The 24,378-nt window shown below is 45.5% G+C and overlaps 1 protein-coding gene across 9 annotated transcripts in view; it reads left to right on the top strand.

The window, feature by feature from the left end:
• Window positions 1-24,378, top strand: part of MAPKAP1 (MAPK associated protein 1) — a 1,504,770-nt gene that overhangs the window by 306,174 nt on the left and 1,174,218 nt on the right. For all 9 annotated transcript variants that reach the window (XM_069609401.1, XM_069609405.1, XM_069609406.1 and 6 more), the window contains exon 5: window positions 518-607. In XM_069609401.1, the coding sequence (XP_069465502.1) occupies window positions 518-607 (90 nt within the window). The remainder of the gene's footprint in view (window positions 1-517; window positions 608-24,378) is intronic.

Below are 24,378 nucleotides of genomic sequence, written 5' to 3' on the forward strand. Positions count from 1 at the left end.
ATGCTAATTTATATAGCTTTGACATTTTATAATTTTCATGATTTTTAGATAAAGGATTTTATATTTAAAACTTTAATAGTCTAGTCTGAGTTCATTTATCTTTAATTTTTGATGCCGGTAGAGTAATTCATAACAGTAATTTTATTCGTGTAATGTAATATTCACTTCACTTCATTTGTGCATTAAAATTCCTTTAAGACCGTTATTAATGATTTATGCAATGCAACGTCATATTAATCACAGAAGTTTTCACATTTTATTATTCTCTTCTATGTTAATACTATCTTTATGATCTCTATTAATGTTTTATATGCTCTAATTTCAATTATAAATCAAGCTCATTTCCATGTTTTTGTTGGTGTTTGCCTTACAGTGGTGCCACCTTTAAAATGTTATGCTATTTTTCCCCCACACATGCTGCATAAAACATCGTTATTCACGTAAAGGTTGTTAATTGTGTCGCTGTTTACAGCAAACTTTCATTGACAAACTTATCGCAGCAATATTTCTCTTTTAGCCCAGAGATTGGAACGGCTTCGGAAAGAGCGGCAAAACCAGATCAAATGCAAGAATGTGCAGTGGAAAGAGCGGAACGCCAGCCAGTCAGGTAAACGCCCTCTGCGCCCCAACCGCAATGTGGCACTTACACGAGTCTTGTGTGCGATGGGTGCACTAGGAGCTGCTGATCATTAGTATAAGGGTTGAGCTCAAATTCATCATGCACGTGTTCTGTAAAATAAGTCTTGCTCTGAGGTGAATTATCTAATCATTTATAATACGGTTCTTATAGTTGGAAAAGGGAAGTCTCGTAACTGTATTTGAAGAGCTTTGATCATGGTTGGCGAATGATTTATCGATGGAATAATAACCAACGATTTAGCGCCTTGCTATGATATGAGCGTGCATGGCGAATTGTAAGCTTTGAGAGAATACATTGAAGCTGTCTCAGAAAGGAGGTTTGTGGAATATGGGGGCCTGTCTAGTTCATCTAGTTAACCCGCTGCTGCACTTTGAAAGTCCCGAGGTACTTTTTTCTTTTGCAGATGTAAGGGTGGAGCTAGTTTGAGTGTCGTGGTATTATGCGGTGCTGAAGCAGTTTTAAAAAAAATAAAAATTTAAATACAACTTTTTATTGATATTAATAATGAGCAAAACTTGGTTGGTTACATTATTTGTTTTCCAAGCAGTATGTAATAATTCAATGCATTTATCCCTTGTCAATACACGTCACCAACATGAGACATTCAGCCTCCCTCTACCTATCGTTTCCTTTTTTTTTTATTGTTTTTAAATGCAGATTCTTCAACAGAGGTGTTGCTAGATTTGGAAAAGATCTGAGGCTACGCTAATGTTGGGACTACTGGAACTCGGTGCTAGCTAGCCTTTCTGCTGTAACCTCTGAGCTTCTATCCGGGGCTACAACCAAAAGACCCGGGGCTATAGACCCCTCCCCCTCTCCTCCACCTCCTAGCAACGACCCTGTTCTTCAAACTCAAACAATGTCATGCCCTCAAGGTAATTAACTGGCCTTTTGACAGTGTGCCCCTTTAGACCCATGGCCATTACATGTGTTGCCTTGACTCCCCCTTTGGTTGGCAGTTAGCCTGACACATGGCAGATACTCCAGCAGGCTCAGAACTGCGAGAAAGTGGAATCTTCATTGCACAAGCACTAGTTCAGAACTAAAACTCCTAGCATCCCGATTACTTTCCGTGCATTACCCCGGTCAGCACTGTGCAGAGAGCGGGCACCGCTATTTTCTTGTAATAGGTCAGTAATCCATAAGCAGTAAGTGCAGACTCTGCAGTCCTCCTCAAAGAGTATTGGTTACTGCTGGTAGCACTGGTTCATGTTTGGGTATTTTGTTCCTGAGACTTTGACCCGCCAATCCTGCCCGTCAGATTGATATCCGTCCGCTCTTTGTTCTTGTTTTTGTTGCTGGACTCTGCTGCCTGCCCAGTGGATTTTCTTGGTTTGCTTCTTAGTCCTTAGTGCTTGAGCTTGGGTGTTTGCTGACTCGGCTGCATGCTTACTGTATTGTTTACGCATACTCCTGTTTTGTCTGTGTGCTTTTCCCTGTACTTCTTCAGTTTATGTTCCACCTCCAGTTAGGATTTCCTTCCCACTACCTCTGGTTTGAAGTGTCTTCAGAGTCCTTGTGCCGTCAGCGTTGTAGAGTCCCATCTGCTTTCCTGTGCCACTGGTTGGTGGACTCTTCACCTCCAGCCGTCCATCATGGGTTCCCACTTATTCCCAGTTGTCCTTTTGTATTTTCCTTGCTTGGGAATTTGGGCAACTTGCTTGGGAATTTCTGGCAACTCCTGTCCCTTTTTTCTTTCCTGCAGCATGCATCTTGAATTTGGTTATTTTCCTCTCTACCTTCCATCTGTGTGACGAAGCGCCAGTGGTCCAGGGATGAATAAAGTTTTCTGAACCAACCACCAGCCCCACACCTCTAGTACACCAGAAGGGATCCGAACAGATTGGAAACACAAGCAAAATATAAACATTTGTCCAATTTTGGTAACGTGGACGAATCGTCAGGCTTATCTCTGCAAAGTTGTGGCTCATTGGTTAGTTGCAACTTAGTGAAAATACAATTATTACCCAATGATAAAAGGGACTGTCCAGTTAATGTTGTATAAAAATATCTACTTTATTATCACAACAGACCGTTCTAGTGCACTACAAAATATAACCCACCCTGTGAAGGAATGCAGAGGACAGGCCGGTTTAAAGAAAGAAAAGGGATGCACCCTGGATACTGACAGGAGGGTAGTCTGTAGAGTAATTATTCGCACCATTTCAAGGATACTTGGTTTCAACCCAAAGGGAGCAATGGGTCGTAAAATGTCACTGGGGGCCTTCGGGGAAGGACCAGGTGGCAAGAACCACAATGTACCCTGTGCTGTAGATGATCTTGGTGCTCAAAAGGGTCGAGTCTGTTTTGGGGAGCTTTGCAGCTTCTGCCACAGAGTTCAAGACGGGAGACGGCTGCGTGTATCAGGTGGCAGGAAGTTAGGCGAGCGAGGCAGGACTGATGGCTGCAGGCTGGCCTACATTGCGGCTCGTTACGGAATCGTCTCAGTGCTAGTCAGCGGTTCTGAAGCACTGGTCAGGGCATCTCGGATGGTTGGCGACTGCGGCGTAACAACAGTCAGCAGTGCAGTCGGTTGCAGTTCTAGGGGTACGATTCGCTTGAAAATGTCTTTTAAGACGGACGTTGGTAGATGCTTGTCGATGCACTCCTCCTAGCTTCTTCACTGGGCTCTTGTCGTCATTTAAGGCGGACAGCCCAAACCTGAGGAGAGTGTTGCAGGCAGCCTCTTTATCCTTGGTTTGGTTCAGAGACTCTCTGGCACTTCCCACCTAGGAAGCTTGCCGCAGAGCTTAGCAGGGCACGCTGTGGGCTGGCTGGGTACTGTTTCTGGAGCTGCTTGGAGGATCCTCTGGATTCAGTATCTCCCTCTGTCCTCTGGGAGCTGTTTAGGTGAGGGATCCTGCTTCCACCTTGGATGTCCTGGCCTTCCTTCACTCGTGGAAGATGTAATGCAGACTGTACTTTCAGCCAGGGTCCAATGCTGAGATCTGAAAGGAATAAAAAGAGGAACTCCGCATTGGACCCTGGGTAGGCTCTGCAGCAAGCTTCCTAGGTGGGAAGTCCCAGAGAGTCTCTGAACGATGGACAGGCTTGGGAAGCCCCACTAGAACACAGCAACCAAGCGGCCATACCAACACTCACCTGCACTCTGGTGCCCAGAGACCAGAACCAGGGGTTGTAAGGGGGTTACCTGGCCCAGCAGACTTGAAGGCAAGAAGGGCTGTCGCTGGGGGAGGGAGTCCATCTCATCAGAAAGGGTACGACATGTATGAAAGGTGAAATGGGTACACAGCACTCCTCTTTCTAGCTTACACCGGAAGCAGATTGGGTGAGGGGGACATCAAAGGAAGTCCTGAAAACATCACAATGGTCATGTTCTCAACAGAACTCGAGAGAAGAGGACATTGATGAAGCACAAGAATATACATGGGCATACTGAGAAAGGAGAAGCCTTAGAAAGCTAAAAGCTGCAATTCCAGGAAAGAGAAGACTGAGAGATACCAGAGAAACCCAGAGGCTGAAAATAAGGATGCATCAAAGTTGTGGGCCGTAACCTGTTTTTTTGTGTATGGTTTGAGAAAAACCTTTACAAAGTGACTAACATTTGTTTATTTGTTTGTTTGTTTATTTGTTTATTTATTTGGTAATGCGCTCCATGCCCGTGGGCATCTGGGCGCAGCAATACAAGAGGACTCGAAGCTTAGTTACAATGCCTGACACAGTCTATTACAGAAAAACAATGGTTACTTACAATGGGTGATACAGTACATATAGAATAACAAAGGTTAAGCGCGTAAGAATAACATCTTAACAGGTTGTAGCATTACCGCTAGGATGAGGATCGTTGCATGTCGTTGTTGTGCAGCCATTTGAGGGCGTGGGATCTGAATCTAGTGTAGGGTATAGGGCGTCTAAGGTCGGATGGGAGTGTGTTCCATGATTGTGCAGCTCTAACTGGGAAGCTCACACCGCCCGCTGTGGTAAGTTTGAATCTAGGGACTTCCAGTAGGAAGGTGTTGGCAGATCTCGTCAGTCGGTTGGAGGGTCTCCAGTTGATTCTTTCCGCTAGGTAGGGGGGTGCTTGATTGTTGAGGCATTTAGAGGTGAGGGAAATAGTTTTAAGGAGGATTCTGTCTTTTATCTTTAGCCAGTGGGTTTCTGTCCGGTGTTTGGAGATATGCTCTCTGCGTGGGATGTTCAGAGCTGCTCTGAGAGCGTTATTTTGTAATCTCTGGAGTTTGTCAGCGACTGACTTGTTTGCGCCTGAGTATAAGGCGTTGCAATAGTCCAGTCTGGACATGACAAGGGCATTGGCCAAGGTGAGGCAGCTGGCACTGGACAGGAAGGGTCTGGCGGCACGGATAAGTTTACACGTGTAGGTGGTTGAGGAGGCGAGGGAGTTCACTTGCTTTTTGAGGGTAAGAGCTGAGTCAAGGTAAAAACCTAAAGTTTTGACCTTGCGCATAACCTTTGTTATCGATGTTAAATGAGGCATAGTCCGGGGTGAGTTTGGATAAGTTGTGGTGTGAACCGAGGAGCAGGATTTCAGTTTTATCGTCGTTCAGGCAGAGGCCATGAGTGGCCATCAATGCTTGAATGAGGATGTAAATTTTATTCACCAGAGCCAAGTCCGCTTCATAGTTGCCCGAAAGGGGTATGAGGATCTGGGTGTCATCTGCGTAATTAGTGTAGGTGACGCCCAGTCTGTCCAACTTGTCGAACAATGGCTTGGTGAAGATGTTGTACATAGTGGGTGAGACACAGGAGCCCTGTGGGACTCCACATGTGATTTGGATGGGGTCGGCACAAGTGGAAGGGGAGAACACTCTCATGGTCCGGTTGGCTAGAAAGGATTGGACCCAAGCTATAGCATCTCTTGTGAAGTTGGCAGCCAGCTTGAGGTGGTTGCATAAGACTGCATGATCCACCAGATCAAAAGCTGCTGACAAGTCCAGTAAAAGTAGCAGCGCTATTTTCCCATTATCCTTAAATTCCTCCATTTTAGTTTTAAGATCTATCAGGGCTGTTTCAGTGCCATGGAGTGGGCGGAAGCCCGATTTGGCGCGAGCCTAGTAGATGATTAGCTTCTAGGTATTCTTGAATTTGGAGATAGGCTACTCTGTCAATAATTTTTAGTAGGAAGGGTACTGTGGTGATTGGCCTATAGTTGGTCGGGATAGATGGATCTATACATCCATTAGTTCATAAGTACATTAATGCAAAGACTCAAACGAAAAAAGAAAAGAAAAAAGCTAGTTCAAGGCACACAACATGCAGCATCTTACATCTCATGGTCACATTTGACTAAACAGATTTTCAGGTCTTTGAAAAAGTTTACCAGCCCATACATGAGTTTTCGCTCAGACCCTTTGCACATAAGTGTCCACCAGTCCTCGGCAAAGTAAGTTTGTCGTGGCCAAAAGATTGGCCCGAATAGCTGACTTTGCAGGCTTCGAAGATTAGGACAGAACAAGATTAGATGTTTAAGACTCTGTTGATTGCTCACAAAGACGACAAGTAAGGTTTGCGTTTTCATTTTTTTTCCAGGTTCTGATACAATCTTTGGTAAGGTACAGGTTAAGTCTAAATTGTATGAAAAGCAATCCTGAATTTTGGTGTGGCGATTGAAGCAAGTAAGGCTGCAATTTGTCATACGCTCTTGCTTCAAAGGGAACATCTGTCATCAAGCGAGAGCTTTGTCTGTCCGAGCAAGTTAGATGCCAGTCTACACTCCTCAGTTTTTGCTTTGCTTTTTCAGGATTTTCCAGCAGGGTTGTGACCTTGATGTCGTTTGCTTCTAAAACCTCGAGACATAGTTTGCTCCACATGGAAAGAACCATGTTGTCTGGGTCAGTGTCAGGCTTGTATAGAATTTTAAATTGTGGTGCCGGAGTTGAAATAATAGTCTTCCTGTACAGATTTAATAGATTCCAACACTCTTGCGCGTATGGATATCAGTCCTAATTCATGTTTTAGGTTACAGGTAGGACAACCAGATGAAGAGCTCTAGTCTGGAAAATGTTCTCCAAGGAACTCCACAGTTCATAAGGGCAGCCTAACATGTTTTCGGCTTCCATGAATGAGAGCCAGCACGACCTTTTGACAATAGTTCAGTAGTGGCTTTATGGAGAATTTTCCAAACTTTTTATTAATGATGGCTGCCTGACAGCCGAGTTGTCAACATTTCATTTTTGTTGCTTCCACCCACGTACAGTCATATAGGATGGAGCTTATCAACATGCACAGATATTTGATTTGTGTTGAAGTTCTTAGAGTTGTTTTTTCAAGGTGCCAGACCTGTTTACTGTTTTTCTATTATGGGTTGACAGATTGGTGAGAGTCAGTATTTCACATTTTTTTTTGTTAATACAGAGTCTGTTTCTGCTGACATATGTTTCCAAGGCGCCCAGCTTGCGTTGCAGACCGATGGGTGTGACATCTAAAAGAATCAAATTGTCTGCATAGAGAAGCCAGCCAATGTGGTAGCCATGGGTTTTTGGAGAAAAGGCGGCCACTGCATTAAATGTTTCTCTGATGTCTGAGATGAAGAGATTAAAAATAATGGCCGCCACGGACAGCCCTGTTTAACACCTTTAAAGGTGTTTATTGCGGATGACAGAGAGCCTCCATAGTCCAGTCTAATTTTGATGGTCGTATTAGTGTGGAGTTCCTTGATGGCCTCCAGTAGACTTGAAGGACACTCCCAGGCCTTCAGTTTGTCCCACAAGAATTGACAGTCGACGCTATCGAAGGCATGGGAGAAATCAATCGCGGCCACGTGAATTTTGGAATTAGTTCTAATTGATTCAATTCTCAAGAGGTTCAGCAAGAAGGTGTTAAGGCCACATCCGACACCTTTCACGAATCCCGCTTGCCGATGGTCTAAATGGTTGGTTTCAGTTGACCATTTCAGCAGCATTCGTTGTAATTGGCTCGCATAAATTTTACCCAGTACATCGAGAAGGGCAATAGGTCGATAATCTTTTAGATTTTACCTATTGCTTTTTTTGAAAATAGGGACGATATTGGTGCTTTTCCACGATGTGGGCGTGGCTCGTTTGATTATAATTCTTTCAAACAGCGTAACACAGAAATCTGCCCGTGCACCCGGGTTTCATTTGATGGTGTAGTTTGTGAGCTCATCAGGGCCTGGTGCTCTCGATGCACAGGATTTATTAATGGAGTTTAGGATGTCATCTTTGTCAAATTTCAGGTCCCAGGTGACCATCTTTGGAAGTTGTTCAGAGGTTTCACCTGTTTTGTTGCTGAACATGTCTGTGTAGTATTTCACCCAGGTTTCTTCAGAAATAGTTGACACTTGTAGCGCGTCCTGATGAGCTGCAAGGTTGTTAATGAGGCTCCAGAACTCTTTTTAAGCTTCATCAACATTTCCTCCGAGTCATTTTGTAGTAGAACAGAATTGTGGGCCTTGGTCCAATTCTTATATTTCTGGATTGCAAGTTTTCTTTTGGTGTGGTAATGACCTGGATCTTCACGTGGTATCTTTCTTATCTCACAACGCAGCTGGCGTTTATGCTGCAGCACTTGGATGTCGAACTTGTGTTTGTGGCGAAAGTTCGGCTGTTTGAGGCCCTGCTTATGTTCAGAAAATTGTGACAGAAGATGTTGATACTCTGTCATATCCGGTTCAGATTTTAAGTTGGAAACAATCTTATTAACATCAGTAGATTTGAGGTTTAATTGTATGCGGCCCGATCGAAAGGAAATAGGATTTGGCCAAGTAGGCTGTATTAAGCTGTTTCTGATGTTGCAAGACAACTCATGTCGTGGTCGCTATGTGCCATCTTGCTGACCTCTAGACAACTTGCCTTTGTTAAGAGAGATTCTGAGACAAAGAAGTAGTCAAGTGTGGAAGATTGCTGGTCACGACTCCAGATGGTTTGAGCTGGGATGTTGCCAGGAAGGCTCCCGTTCAACAGTGCCATCCTACGAGAATCCATTTCAGAACACCATGAACGGGCCGCTAGATCATTGACCTTCCCTCTTCGAGTCTTTGTCGAACAGCTAAAGTCGTGATTCAGACAGTCGATATTTAAGTCTCCACAGATTATTATTTTGTCTGTACTAGAGGTCTCAAGAAGGTTGTCGAAAGATGGTTGTCAGAAGATCGACAAATGGCTAAATTCCTGTAGCGACCTGGTTCCAGTATAAGTTGATAATGTGTAGGAACTCAGGTTTACAGGGTCCGCGTAGCAGCACTTCGCCTGTCTGGATGTATGGAGAGACATTTTTAGTCTCTACGATTCTGAGACCGGATGATTTTTTAACTGCTGTTGACAGACCAGCCATAGGCCTTCCTTTCTGCTGTTTCAACGCAGGATTTAGCAGTGGCAGTAATGGACATTCAGTTAGCCATGTTTTTGTAGACGTGCAAGATCAAGGTCGAACAGCCATGGCGTGTGAAACAGATGTGCGAATCCACGCATATTCCAAGATCTAAAAGTCAAAGGCGAGAGGTCATGAAGTTCCTGGCGTCACTTACTCTGCTTCGTATTTAGGGCAGAGGAAAGCCATGACCAATTTCCAATGTCTTGGGGGCAATTGGAGTTGCCATCGGTAGCGAGTACGTCGATGGATTCACTTAAACCTTCAATAGTTATTTTTATTTGCTTGCCAATTTTAGATTTGTCACATTCCGCGGGGCTATTTATAGAAACAGTGTCACAAAAAGTCGTGGCCCAAGGAGCATTTAGAGGTGATTCTTTTACATCTGTTTGAAGGATCGCTGGATACTTTTGAAAGACTTCGTGTTGAGCTCTATTATCTATAGGCTTTGGAGTTGTGACGACTTGAGGAATTATATATAGATCGAAACCCAATGACAACAGTACCGGACCAGCTTCCAACAGTATGTCCCGGATTGTGTTTGATGCAAGGTGCAAAATCACCTTTGTCAATTCTTTTTTCAGTGTAGAATTCCACCATTTTCAGATCGTCAGGAAGTATCATTCTCAAACTTGGCACAAGATGGAAAAGCCTCGTTATATAGTGGAGATTCAGAATTAGATCATCAGGCGGATCTACTTTTTCTAGAATCAATTGATGGTTGGAGGAGACTTTTTTTTGTTATTTTTGACATAACTCGTTTGTGTGCAAGGTGAGTTGCCTCCACAGTGGAAACCCGAGGAGTCAATTTGTCATGCATCGCAGTCTTTCGGGGTAAATTTATGCACGAGTCATCTTTATGATGTTCCGAGGAAGCCGTGCATGAGTGAGTTACACCACACAGAGCAGAGTACTTATTTGCCACGATTTTTGCTAGTTATTCCGCCATTATCAAGAAGGGAGTTCCAGTGGATTTTTCAGTGATGGATGACGGGATAACAGGTTGCACCAAGGTACAAAATCTCTGGCTTGTGGACTGGATGGAGGCTCTTGGTGGCTCATGGAACGACGACTTAACAGGTACGTCGAGGTGATGGTATGTAGGTGTTTCAAGAGCTGGCGGTTCAGTGGATGAGATCTTTAGAGGACATGCCTTGTCATTATGGTGATCGACGTCTTCATCTTCGTACATCGATAAGTTGACCATATCAATTTCTTCATTCGAAAGCTCATCTAAATCGATGGCTTTGACGTAAGGACTTTGGTCCTCGCCGCTTTTTTGTTTCGGCGAGTTAGATTCTTTCGACCCAATGTTGTTATGAACAGTTAAATGTACCGTTTTTATGTTGCGGAAGAATTTTCTGGATCCATTCCCATGCCGCATTTCAGTTGCTGGTTGGTTTTTGGTTTTTCTTTTTGTTGTCTGGGTTTTCCCAGATGTGAAAGTTGTCATTGGGTTCGCTGTTTGTTGGATTACTTTGAAGATGTCGAAGACCTCCAAGCTCTTAGAGGAGCTGTGTTCAACAGCGCCTGTTACGTTGCCAGTGTTCATGCTTGTGGCATTGAGAGGTGGAATACTTGACGATGAGGCCACTTGTGGGTTTGCAAGAGCAGAGTTACAAGACTGAAGAGTAGATATTAAGGTTTCACCGAAGGAAGTTGATTCTTGCAATGGTAAGTCCCGTGTAAGATTGTCTGGCAGCACGACGTGAGAGTTGTTGGCACGGTCTGAGTCGACGTGGTCAGCCGGCACGGTGGCACTAGGTGTAGTTTTTGTTTGATCTTCGATTGGGGTCCTACAAAAGTCGGTTTGACCACAGACAGAGTAGAAATTCGGGTCAATACAGCCTTCGATAATGCAGGTATAAGCCTTTCAAGTTCAGATGATTGAGTCGGTGTCATAGTAGAACAGCACATTCTCTCGGCAAGGTCGACAGAGCTGGCCACATTCGCGCGCCGGTCCAGTTGCGAGTGCCCAAAAGGCTCTTGTGTCAGAGCAGGATCACATATTGTGATGGACGTTGACAGTGGACCGACGTAAGTTGGCGCGTATTTGGTGGTAATTGTGGGCGGGATACTCTCCTGTTCTATGCCTTGTTGGGCCGTGCCAGATAAGTGTGGTTCGATGTTGGAATTTCGCATTGGAGGCTCCAACTGTGTCCTAAACAGTTTCAGTGCCTCCTTGGATACGTCTGCAAGTAATTGTTTGTCCTCATTATTGTCTTTGGTTTGCCTGGAGATAGAATTTAACATAACCTCCATTTTGCTACTTAAAGATGAAAGGTCGTCTTTGCAGTAAGTACTCTTCTTCTCAATATCGATTAGTTTAGTGTTACAGACTGCAATCAAAGTTGTGAGATCTTTTGTTTCCATTGATATGTTCATACAGTTTAGTGAAGGGAGCAATTGATATGGCCATTGAAGCCATTACGGTTGCCTGAAGGTCACAGCCCAGTTTGAGTCCCTAGGATTCATAGGTTTCAGATTGGAGGATGCTTGTTTGTTTCGGCGATAGCGTCTGCTTGTCCTGATTTTCGGATAAGGATGTTCCATCAGAAAGGAATCGGTCATTGACATGTCAGAAAGAGAAGAATCTGCAGTCGACTTACTGTGATCCCTCAAGGTTTTCCAACCACTCTCGGTCACGAAGGGCGCAGTGACATTTCCGGATGAGCCGCTTATAACATGTTTCGGCTTTTTTCTCTGTGAATATCTCATTGTAGAAGAGCTACTTGTGCACTTCCTTCTACGTTTAATGCCACCGGCATCTCCATAAGAAGGCTTCATCAAGGGAGCAGAGCATTCAGGCATCCTGTCAGTTGTTTTTGTTTTGATTAATAGAGAGTTGTTTTCCCTTGCGACGATTTCCACTCTGTGCGATTGTCGTGTTTTGTTGATCAAGACTAAATCGGTAATCAGCTTGTCTGCAATGTCCAATGAGTTGCGGCGATTTTCTATGACTTAAGCAGAGGCCGTAACACTCAGCCTTTGAGAGCTTTGAGGCTGATCAGCCTGGAAGGAAGAGGGGAAAAGCCTCTTAAGGGGATTTCTGTGACAGACAGCAGGTTGTATGGCATCTATGAAGACATTGTCTGTGGGATGTATTGACCCACTAGGCTGTGCCCTGCGACATCACTGTGCGCTGCTTTCACCAGAACCAATTAAATGGCCGCAAAAAGCCCTGTGCGCACTAAAACCTTTGAGATGTGCGCAGTGAAACCGGAAAAATTGGTTGCCAACCTACCTTGCCTGTGTCAGTGGTAGAACAGGAGACCACACTGCCAAAACTTGTCATTGGGCTACCCACAGAGGGAAAAGGAAACTACCTGAAAAGGCAGTGCTTCATTGCAAGGAAAGCCAGAAGTGCTCTAAAATCCGTTTTTCCTTGGCTGCTGAAATTGCAAAATAATGGTTCCCAAACATCTGAAAACATCCAACATCCTTGCTGGGTGTTAACCATCACCTTATTTAAGGAATCCCCATAAGCACACAATGTCAGGAGAAGCAGATTTAAAATCTGTCAGAATATGGGCGCAGTACCGCCGCCTGCCTGTATGACAGCTGTCAAGTGCATTAGGAGGTTAAACTTGTCCATTAAAATCAAATTGTTGAAAAGAAGTGACTTGCCATCAAAAGCGATATAGGTTGCCACTATTTAATTTCTATGTTTAAAAAGACTGGAATTAGAGATCTGTGTGTCTATCTTTGAAAATGTAAAGTTTATTTTAGCAAAGACAATTTTAAACAAAGTGTGTTAATGTGAACTGATGCCAGCCACAGAGCTTCAAAGGCAAATTCCACAGCTTGCCCCAAACAAAAGGTGCCTTCCTTCTGCTCTCTGCCTCGGGAACTCTCAGTCAGATGCTAATGAAAAGTGGAGGGGACTTTGCTCTGCTGCCCCTGAGAGAGACTAGATTTCCTTGGCTGAAAAGAATATGCTGATGCAAGTGTCAACAGAAACTGCCAGCAGGAAGAGAGGCCTGGATTGCTCTTGGCCCATCAAAACTTTGGGGGCGGGACAGACAATTGTGTATCCTTAAAACACAAGAAAGTATATGTTTTAAAAAGACTCACAGAGAACTGTGCAAAATTGTAAAAATCTGTAAAATATAGTATGGTTAACATGAAAATTCTGGTCACATTTTGAAACTACTCAGAACTCTGTGCTATGTTCCGGGACATGACAACAGAAATTGTGGTTTTGTAGCAATTGTGATGATGCCAGAAATATGAAACTTCACAGGATTATGCCCAGATGTCCTGCACATATATGTATAAAAATGTGGACAAATCTGACATTGGGTACCCGACCAAAAGCACAAAAAACTGTCAAATCTGAACCAAAGCTCTCACCGAGATGGGACTCGGATGAATACTTGCTCCACTAAATCTGTGATGTAAACATGTTATTGCTAGTAAGTTGGTAATGTTGTAAATATGATTTATATGAAAAATAGATTTACTGTGCAGAAACAAAGGGGATGTTCTCCCTGGATTGTAAAATACAGCATCCTCATGACACCAGATTTTCTTCTCAAATCGGGGGAGAGGACAGACCCTAACCAATAGGATTCCTAGAGGGTGTGCCTAGTATAATTCAGCCTACCCACCCCTTTGGGAAATACATAAATAGAGACAGCTTAGGACATAGAGAGACACACACATTCACCCATCAACTGATTGCTGGCGGAGCACTTTGCAAGAGAAATCCATATCCAAGACTCCAGAACTTTGAAAGCAGAGAGGCCCAATTCCAAAGCTGAATCCTTCTCAGCTTGGCCTTTTAAAATCCTGAAACCAGATTTTACCCCAGACCTCCAAGGGGCACCAAAAAGAACAGCCTGGCTGTGCTTTCTCTGTTTTCTTGCTAAGAATTCTTGCTAGAATCCAGAGATCCAAACCATTAGACCAGAGCTGGAACCAGATAGCTGTGAACCAGAACTAACCCGTCAGATCCAGTCCAGAGTGCCGTGCAGTGTCCAGAGTGCTGTGCTGAGTGCAGAACCCGAGCGCCCTGAATTCTGTCCGGTGGGCTAGCAGAATTCCAGTCCAAAAATGTTTGACCAGATCCCCGACGGGCCATTCCAAACAGTAGTTGCGAGTATCTATAGCATAGAATTGTCCCTAGCCAGTATCTTGTCCATAAGTAATCCTATCCAAACCCATTCTGTTATATCCAGAACTGCATTGTAGAAAATCTTTTCTTACCTGAATCTTTCTCTCATCCCTATAGTCCTTTGATGATAATAGTGTTAAAATCATCTTTGCGCTAATATATTTGCTGAAGAAAGACAAGCGTCTCGGCAGGTAGAAACCATCCAGAGGCGTTGCTGGGTTGGTGGCTGTGCTGTCGCGTAGCTTGTGGCTTCATAGACTCCCTAGTGTAAAGAAATATTGTTTGTAATGTTCAAAAGCGCATCTTTCTCTTGCAAATTTGAACTCTTTCTGAGAAAAACCGACCTCTTCTAAAACCTCCATAACTTCCGTACCGTGTATGCTAGAAACAAAATTTAAGTGTCGGATTGTAGCTAACATCCTCAGCTTTCCAACTCCTTATAGTTCTTCCGCAGTCGCGCTTCCCGCGCACGGAAAAGTTTGCCGCAAATTTTTCGTTTGGCTCGATTTCATCACGTGTAAAACAGCTGTTCTTTGCATCCGACCTCAGAATGAAGTTTTCCATCTGCTAGTTATTCAATCATCATTGCTAGTGTTTATCTGAAACTATACAATGCGGCTCCCACTCGTTTTGAAACTAATTTAGTGAATTAAATCCTTTTTTCAGTGATTTCAACCATTCATTCAAAGCCACATTCAAAAGCATTTGACCCGTTTGCAATCATTCCTGTTTCTCTTTGAGTTTGCTGGGGGAAATTGGGATTAATACTGCATTTGTTGAGTGTTTATTCCTGAAACCTGTTTGCTCTCCTTCCATCTCTTTATCTTGCATATTGGGGGGATTGAGTAGTGTGCAGGGGGAAAGAGTGACATTGCATTTGATTGAACCCAACATATTATTCTATGCTGCATTCTTTCCTATCCATACTCCTTCTGATTAAAGATTGTTGATTGTGACATCACCCCATTGGTGATCATTGTATACATATTAAATAGTGTTATTATATATATATTGTGAAAATCCATAAAATAAATATTTTAACTTTGCAAAACAGCCTGCTTCCTGGTTCAGTGAGACGAGGGGGGATTCAAAGAGAGGGGTGTGATATAAGGGTACATCATTCAGAAATAAAAGAACTTGTAGACAAAAATATATAATTAAGGGTTTCAATTGTGCATCCCACGCTAGGCATTGACTTAGGTGAAGTGCTGGGTTGAAATCACGTATATGTCGCTGCAGAAACCACCAACAGTCTCTAAATGGTTAGCAGCAGGGCTGAAGTAGATTGAGCGCCCCGGCTTGGGTGGAACTACATCCCGTGCTGGTTTCGCTATTGCAGAGGAGTCAGTAGTCGTAGAATAGCCCGGTAAATCTTGTGGAGAGTCGGCAACGTCAAGCCCCACGGTATGACACAACAGTGTTTTGAAGGTGTTTTGCAACTGTTCAGTTGGCTCCGTTAACACATTCGAGGGGGGGCAGGAGAGCAACATTCCACTGAAGCATTTTTGATCAACACAGTTTCAGTGTTAGTGAGACACACGCCCCCCTCGTCACAAGTCCAATCGGCCCCTCCTTGTTCCGCAGCTACTTCCAAGGGCACGGTCATGCGAGCCGGCAGGACAGATGTTAAAGATTGCTTGCCGCCAATGTGATCAGTATGTTCAGGTACAATGTTTGTGTTAGTGTTTGGATTGCTCGTATTATCACTTTCACTAGTGTTGCGGCATATGTGTTCAGTTAGACGGGGTGTGAGATCAGAACATTCAGCAAAAGTGGCCAAAACGTTCTGGATAGGCTCGCACAGCTGACTGACTTGGGCTTGGGCAGTGAACTCGACACTGCTGAGAAGCTGCGTGGATAGGTACATCTTGTAATTCCTCGGTACAGTGCATCTGTTTGAGTTGAGCACGCGTCTTCAAGAAAGCGTTCGCTGGCATGTCTAGCATTCTCAAAGGGCTTCTCATGGTTGTGCAAACCGACGTGGAAATGAGAGCAGGGAAACAAAGAGAAGGGGCAAAGAGCAGGGGCTGCAAAGCTGCTCGGTTGCCTCGGACTCCTCAGACTCTGCCCTGACTCTGCGCCCGCTCCGCGGGGGGAACAAGTCTTTTGAAGGATAAAAACTCCTTCAGCAGAATTGTAAACAGCGTAGACGGACTGAGGAAGAACAGCACACCAACTCCTCAGACTCTGCCCTGACTCCGCGCCGTTGTTGGCCGTAACCTATATATAATAAACACTGAGAAAGAAAACCTGTGGTTCCTGGTCTCATTCTTGTCCGACATGTCACAAGTGGTGGGATCCTCTGACAAATGCCAAGGAAAACCTATTGAAGGCATGAATGGAGCGATCAACAACAATTGCAGCAGGCCCTACACCCACAGAACTAACAAGCCCAAACCAACAGACAAGCATTTCAACAGGATATACCTGTCCAGCAGGCGCAGTTGATCGACACAACAATGGTGAGACAGACACCCCAAGTACCCTCTACCATATTACAGAAATGCACCCATGGTAGAAGATCCCTCACATTTTTTTCGTCCTTTTTTAACGGATGGCTCGCAACGCAGCATGGCCCCAGGACAAATGGGGACAGTACATCGCCCCACTGAGGACCAGGAAAATGCAAAGTGCTCATCAGTCAGCCAACCCGACCGGAGACACCCCTTTCATGGACATTAAAAAAACCATCGTAGAGCGTATGGGACACCATGAAGAATCTTATTGCATCAAGTTCCGAGACTGAACCCCGGAGGAACCCCATGACAGTTATTCTACAGAGTCAGAGATCTGGCAGACAAATAGTCCAACACAGTAACCACTGTAGAAATAACTGAAAAAAATAGTCCTGGAACAACACCATTGACCCAGTTTGGTCAAAGCTATTAATATTGCTTCGGCCTACCAAAATGCCAGGATAGGACTTCTAACGACCGTATCGGTGAATCCATCCGGCTACCCTTTAATGCCACCTAATGCAAGGACTCTGCCAGGACAAAATACTTTGAGTTCCAACAGAAGGCCTGAAGGGGAACCCTGGAAACCCCAGAGTTACAAACTCCTTGGGTCATTGATCAGACCCACACTGGATCCTGCTCCCAGGGCCGCACAGTGCTGCAAATGCGTAAAGTGGCATCAAATAGTCTGCAATTGGTCAAGAAAGGGGGAAACCAGAACCGATGGACATCCAATTCTTTGAAAGTTTATCAGAGAAACCAAATGAATGGATAATGGGAGCTAAAGAAGGAAACCAGATAACCATGTGTTCTCGAATCCGAAGTTGACGGATAGCTCACTAGAGCCATGGTGGATTTCGGAAGTCTACAGACCTCCATGAGCGACTGTCTGGTGGTGCCAATAGCCAACAACGAGCCTGCGGTAGGTTTTAGATGTCTAAATGGAGATGTGAAACCTTACCCATTGAAGGGGGTACAGATAAAAATCACGGGTAGAGACATGTCTGTAACGCTCACCTGACTCCCACGGAGGCGCTGGCCTGGTTCGCGCTGCTGTGACCTCTTCTAAGGTGATGTGCAGGGTTCGGAAGACGGACTGGATCGGGCCCCCAAATCTGGCTTGTCTGGCTCGCAGAAGTATCCTTCTGTAGGCGAAAATAGGGGATTAACTGTCTGCGGGGTAATGCAATCGGCCTCCCACTTTCCCCTCTCACCCTCCTCGAAACCCTTCTGTGATTCCTCGTAGCGTCTCACCTTAGGGTCTGGAAGGACGAGCTCTCCATCCTGCTTCTGATGCAGGGGCGCGTTGGTATCCATTTACTTCACTGGATTTTCGGATTGGTGAGAACCAAACTTGCTTGGCTTCCAGGTAAGTTTTTTGATAAGAGGTTCCCCTTGTGTCCATGCATTAATGTACTAATACTAGTGTCTTTTTCCCCATAGGGGCCGGGGTACGGAATGCCGGGGAACAGGCACCGACCCGAGATGAGAGGTGAAATCCTTGTAGAAATCAGGTAAGTCTTTAATGAGCGTTTTTTGGTAATGTCTTTTCATTCGCTCATTAACGCTGATGTCTCTTTTTCCCCTTAGGGGCCGGGGTCCGGAAAATGCCAGGATGCGGCGCGGACCCGAAATGAAGAGGGAATGAATCAACAGGTAAGTCTTAACATGGAGATTTAGCTTTCCTTATTCCCTGCTCTCTCTCACCTTTTGTTCTGGTCTTTTTCTCCCTAGCCGCTGGGGCGTGACTGCGAATCCGGATGATCGCTGCTGAACATGGAGGCGCCCTGTAAAGGTGAGTGGAATGCGGCGCTGCAGCGATCGACGCAATGAGCTTTTAAATAAAGTCTTCCTTTTCAGGATTGTCGGCGAGATGTCTCCGGGATGTGGATTTAGCAGGTAAGGACTTTTCCTTCTTCTGTTCTCTTCTTCTCTTCCTTTGCAGGTGATCTAGGATGCTGGCAGGCGTGGCAGAAGTCAGGATGCAGGAGCAGACACGGTGAGCGTCCAGCTGCTAGATGCAGAACAACGCGAAGCATGTGTGGCTGTTCGGGTGGGGTTTAAATAGCCTTGGAAGAAGTTCCAGGTATGTATCCTTCCCCGACCACGCCCGGATGGTAAATTAGTCCCACAGGTAAAGTAGTTCCTTTCAGGCCTCAAGGAGGCCGGGATCCTGCAGCATGGTCTGCATCAGGTAAGTGCACCCAAGCACTCCCATAATGAGCCTGGCGCCTATGGCGCCAGGACACTGTCCAAAGGGCCCCTATATGGGGTTGCTGGGTTCTTCCTTGGGGACTGGATGTCCGCTTTCGGGGACGCAGGGCTTGAACCGGCTCCCCGGGAGCGGGCATCATGACAGCACTCCCCCAAGGTTGTTCCCTCTAGGGGTTTGGTTTGTCTGGGAAGAGTCGGTGGAATTTCCTGACTAATCGAGGTGCATGCACATGGTCGCTGGGTTCCCACGACCTCTCCTGAGGTCCGTACCCCTTCCAATCAATTAGGTAGAACAGTTTTGACCTAAACATTTTTGAGTCTAAAATGTTCTTCACTTCGAATTCGGGCTCCCCATCTATTAGAATAGGTTCTGGAGGTTTGAGTAGTCGGGTTCCGGGTACCACTGGTTTCAGAAGTGACACATGAAAAACAGGGTGAATTCGCATACTAGCTGGTAAATCAAGTTTAACAGCCACTGGGTTAATTATTGCCGTAATAGAATAAGGTCCCAGATATTTTGGGTTAAAAGTTCGAGGCCCTTTGAGTGGTAAATGTCTGGTAGCTAACCACACTTGATCCCCACTCTGATACGGAGGTGCTTCACTCCGATGTAGATCAGCATTCTCCTTGTATTTTCTCTTGGCTTGTTGTAAATGCGTAGTTGCCTCTTTGAAGGCTTGGGTAATTGTAGAATGCAGATGTTCTACTGCAGGCATTCCGAGGTTCTGAGGTGAGTCAAGGTTTGAGGTTCGAGGGTGATGCCTAAACAAAGTATAAAAAGGACTGTGGCCAGTTCCAGAGTGTACCGAATTATTATATGTGTATTCGGCTATCCAAAGAATGTCTTTCCAGTTGCTTTCAGATTGCTGTAACATACACCGTAAGTACTGCTCAAGGGTCTGATTTGTCCTCTCGGTCTGACCATCGGTCTGAGGGTGGTGACTGGTCGATAATCTTACGTCGATCTGCGCCATTTGACAACATTTGCGCCAGAAGTGGGAAATGAATTGGCTTCCCTGGTCAGAGATTAGTATAGATGGGAATCCATGTAGCCGAACAATATTTTCGAGGAATTCTTTGGCTAGGACAGAAGCTGAAGGTAAACCTTTCAAAGGAATAAAGTGGGCCATTTTGGAAAACAAATCCACAATTACCAGAATAGTATTGTACCCCGAACAAGGAGGCAGGTCCATAATAAGATCCATTGATAGGGTGCGCCAGGGTGCTGGCGGCATGTCTAGAGGTTGAAGGAGACCGGCTGGTCTTTTCTTTTGACTTTTGACTTTTTTTTATTTTGGGCGCAAACACCACAGGACATCACAAAAGATTTAACATCTTTTCGCCAAGAGGGCCACCAAAATTGTCGTTTCACCTTTTCCTCTGTCTTGGCAATACCGGGGTGTCCCTCTATTAATGTATCATGATAACCGGAAATAACTAGTTTGTGTAATTCCTTATGTGGCAGGAATAAGCGTCCTTGGAAATAAGGTAAACCATTATCTATGGTAAAGTCTGATCCCTTTTGTATCCAATCCTGTAAGGTTGTAGGGTCCAGGAGTTGTTTCACTCTGGCTTGAATGTCTTCAAGCGTCTGTAACAAAGTCATGCCTAGAATCCTCTGTTCGGGAATTATTGGTACTGGTTCTGAGTTTGTATCAGATTCTCCCATTCCAATTCGGGATAAGGCGTCTGTTTTGCCATTCTTGCAGCCAGGTCGATAGGTAATCACGAAATCAAATTCAGCGAAAAACAAAGCCCATCGGAGCTGCCGTGATGACTGAGCCTTGGCGGTTTTCAAATACTGTAAATTCCGGTGATCAGTGATCACTGTGATGGTATGTCGAGCGCCAAGCAGATAATGCCGCCAGGCTTTAAAAGCGGACTTAATGGCTAACAGTTCTTTGTCCGTGATTGCATAATTAACCTCGGGTGGCGAGAATTTTCTGGACCAAAATGCTACGGGATGCAGTTGGTTGGTTTCGGGATCTCTTTGGGACAGGACAGCTCCCATGGCTAGGCTGGATGCGTCAGTCTCGACGACATAAGGGAGATCTGGACACGGGTGTTTCAATATAGGTGCGGAGGTAAACTTAGCTTTTAAATCCTGAAAGGTCTGCTCGGCTTCTTCAGACCATTCAAAACGTTTATTTTTCCTCAAGAGTGCAGTAATGGGTTGTACCACGCGTGAAAATTCCAGGATAAACCTGCGATAGAAATTGGCAAAGCCGAGCATGCTTTGAACCCCTTTTACAGAGCTAGGTGTGGCCATTTGAGGATGGCATCCACTTTTCTTGAGTCCATTCGGACTCCTTTGGGTGTCAGGATGAAACCTAGAAACTCGACTTCTGTGGTATGGAAAACACATTTCTCCAATTTAGCAAATAGTTTGTGTTGGCGCTGTTTTTCAAGTACTGCCCTGACGTGTTTTCTGTGATCAGATTCCGAAGAGGAGTACACCAGAATGTCATCGATATATACGACAACACAAACATCGATGAGTTCCCGAAGGACATCATTCATGAAGTATTGGAAGGCAGCCGGCGCGTTATACAATCCGAAAGGCATCACCTGGTACTCGAATAATCCGTATTTAGTACGGAAGGCAGTTTTCCATTCGTCGCCTTCTTTAACTCGTACCAGATGATAAGCCCCCCGGAGATCTAACCTGGTGTATATGCAAGCGTCCTTCACCTGGTCAAGGAGTTCAGGGATCAGAGGCAGAGGATAACGGTTTTTAACCGTTATCTGGTTCAATGCGCGGTAATCGATACAAGTTCTAAGGTCGCCTTCTTTTTTGGGCACGAAGAACAAAGCCGAGGATGCCGGGGACTTTGACGGGCGAATAAAACCATTAGCTAGGTATTGATCCAAATATTGTCTCAAATGCAGGTTCTCAGGTTCGGTAAGGGCATAAATCCTGCTACAAGGGGGTTGTGCACCAGGCACCAGATCGATTTGGCAATCGTACGATCTGTGAGGAGGTAACGTGTTGGCCTGTTCCTTTTGGAAGACGTCCTGAAAGTCTTGGTATTCCGGGGGTAGTTGCATGGAGGCAGAGGTTACAGATGCTAGATTAATCTTCAGGTTTTCTGGGTAGCAGGTTTGTGTACAATCCGGGAAGGTTATTCTCTTAGCTCGCCAATCAATTCGAGGATTATGTGTCTCTAACCAAGGGATTCCAAGAATAACCTGAAACTGTGGAGCCTTGATTACATCAAACACAACACCCTCCCGATGGCCGTCGGGACCAATAAGAGTCACCTCAGTAGTGGAATGTGTTACCGGTCCAGAGGCAATTTGAGTTCCATCGACTGTGGTGATGACATCTTAGCTGGTTTTAGGACGGAGAGGGAGGTTAATCCTAGAGACCAATTCACGATCCACATAGTTTCCAATAGCCCCACTATCGATGTATGCCTTTATTGCATGCAACCGCTTAGGCTGTTCTGGATCTACGAGAACCATTGGCACAATGAAATGCGAGGTCTGAGAGTTAGTTTTCAAGCTCGGCAAGCGGACCCCTACACTTGTCGGGCGGGGTCGTTACCCGAAATAGAGTCTTCATGGTTTTTATCAGCGGCTCCTACCGCCTTTCGGGGCGGTTTTGCCAGGCAATCTCGTAGAAAGTGTCCAGAATTCCCACAATAAAGACATAATTTTAACTGCCGCCTCCTTTCACATTCCTTTTGAGTTAAGGGTCCTTTAACCCCTCCAATTTGCATAGGCTCGGAGACCTCAACTCCCTTGGGATTAGCATGGGTCTTGACCAACACCCGGGTCTCAAACCTGGACCGATCTGCTTTTCCGTTTTGAAGTCTGTGATCCAATTGGACTACTAAGTCTATATACTCTGTGCATTCTTGGGGCGGATTTACAACTTGGGCCAAGACATCTTTAAGTTCTCCGCGTAGGCCTCGATAAAACAACGTGACTCTTTTATCCTCTGGCCATCCCGTTTCCACAATTAGTCTATTAAAGGTTGCAATATAGGATAGGAGGTCCTGATTGCCCTGTCGCAGGGATAGAAGTTCATCATCCAGAGCCTGCCCCGGAGTGTCGAGCAAATAACCTTTCCATGCTTGCTTGAAACCTTTGAAAATCACGGAGAATCGGGTCATCTTGAGTAACCAGTGGAACTGACCAATCGGCAGCGAGGCCGCTGAGATGACAATACAAAGGCTACCTTGGTCTGATCATTAGGGAAGGCCCCAGGTCTGCATAGGAAGTGCAAACGACACTGATTCATGACTACGGCAAATCGTTTGGGGTCCCCAGCAAAGCGTTCGGGTGGGGCCAGCGGCATGTTTCCAGGTAGATTAATCTGCACAGGGTTACTGGAAACCACAGGAGCGGGGTTCCCTCCGGAACCGGGTAGAGGAGTTTGCCCAGCTTGACCTTGCAAAAGCTGTCTGGCCAGGTCATCAGTTCTTTCCTTTGATATTATTAATTCCCTCCTGAGGGCATTAGTCTCTTGACGAGCAGCATGTACTTCGGCCCGTAATTCCCCCAGTAATTGGGCCAACTGATCAGTCTCAGAACTTTCCATAGCGCCTGGGAGGGAATTTGTAGGAAGGCTTCGCGTTCTGTAACGCTCACCTGACTCCCACGGATGAACTGGCCTGGTTCGCGCTGCTGTGACCTCTTCTAAGGTCATGCGCAGGGTTCAGAAGACGGACTGGACCGGGCCCCCAAATCTGGCTTGTCTGGCTCGCAGAAGTATCCTTCTGTAGGCGAAAATAGGGGATTAACTGTCTGCGGGGTAATGCAATCGGCCTCCCACTTTCCCCTCTCACCCTCCTCGTAACCCTTCTGTGATTCCTCGTAGCGTCTCACCTTAGGGTCTGGAAGGACGAGCTCTCCATCCTGCTTCTGATGCAGGGGCGCGTTGGTATCCAGTTACTTCACTGGATTTTCTGATTGGTGAGAACCAAACTTGCTTGGCTTCCAGGTAAGTTTTTTGATAAGAGGTTCCCCTTGTGTCCATGCATTAATGTACTAATGCTAGTGTCTTTTTCCCCATAGGGGCCGGGGTACGGAATGCCGGAGAACAGGCACCGACCCGAGATGAGAGGTGAAATCCTTGTAGAAATCAGGTAAGTCTTTAATGAGCGTTTTTTGGTAATGTCTTTTCATTCGCTCATTAACGCTGATGTCTCTTTTTCCCCTTAGGGGCCGGGGTTCCGGAAATGCCAGGATGCGGCGCGGACCCGAAATGAAGAGGGAATGAATCAACAGGTAAGTCTTAACATGGAGATTTAGCTTTCCTTATTCCCTTCTCTCTCTCACCTTTTGTTTTGGTCTTTTTCTCCCTAGGCGCTGGGGCGTGACTGCGAATCCGGATGATCGCTGCTGAACATGGAGGCGCCCTGTAAAGGTGAGTGGAATGCGACGCTGCAGCGATCGACGCGATGAGCTTTTAAATAGTCTTCCTTTTCAGGATTGTCTGCGAGATGTCTCCGGGATGCGGATTTAGCAGGTAAGGACTTTTCCTTCTTCTGTTCTCTTCTTCTCTTCCCTTCTTCTCTTCCTTTGCAGGTGATCCAGGATGCTGGCAGGTGTGGCAGAAGTCAGGATGCAGGAGCAGACACGGTGAGTGTCCAGTTGCTAGATGCAGAACAACGCGAAGCACGTGTGGCTGTTCGGGT

The sequence above is a fragment of the Ambystoma mexicanum genome, chromosome 8, assembly GCF_040938575.1.
Source record: "Ambystoma mexicanum isolate Mex_15411 chromosome 8, UKY_AmexF1_1, whole genome shotgun sequence".
In the NCBI taxonomy this organism is placed as follows: domain Eukaryota; kingdom Metazoa; phylum Chordata; class Amphibia; order Caudata; family Ambystomatidae; genus Ambystoma; species Ambystoma mexicanum.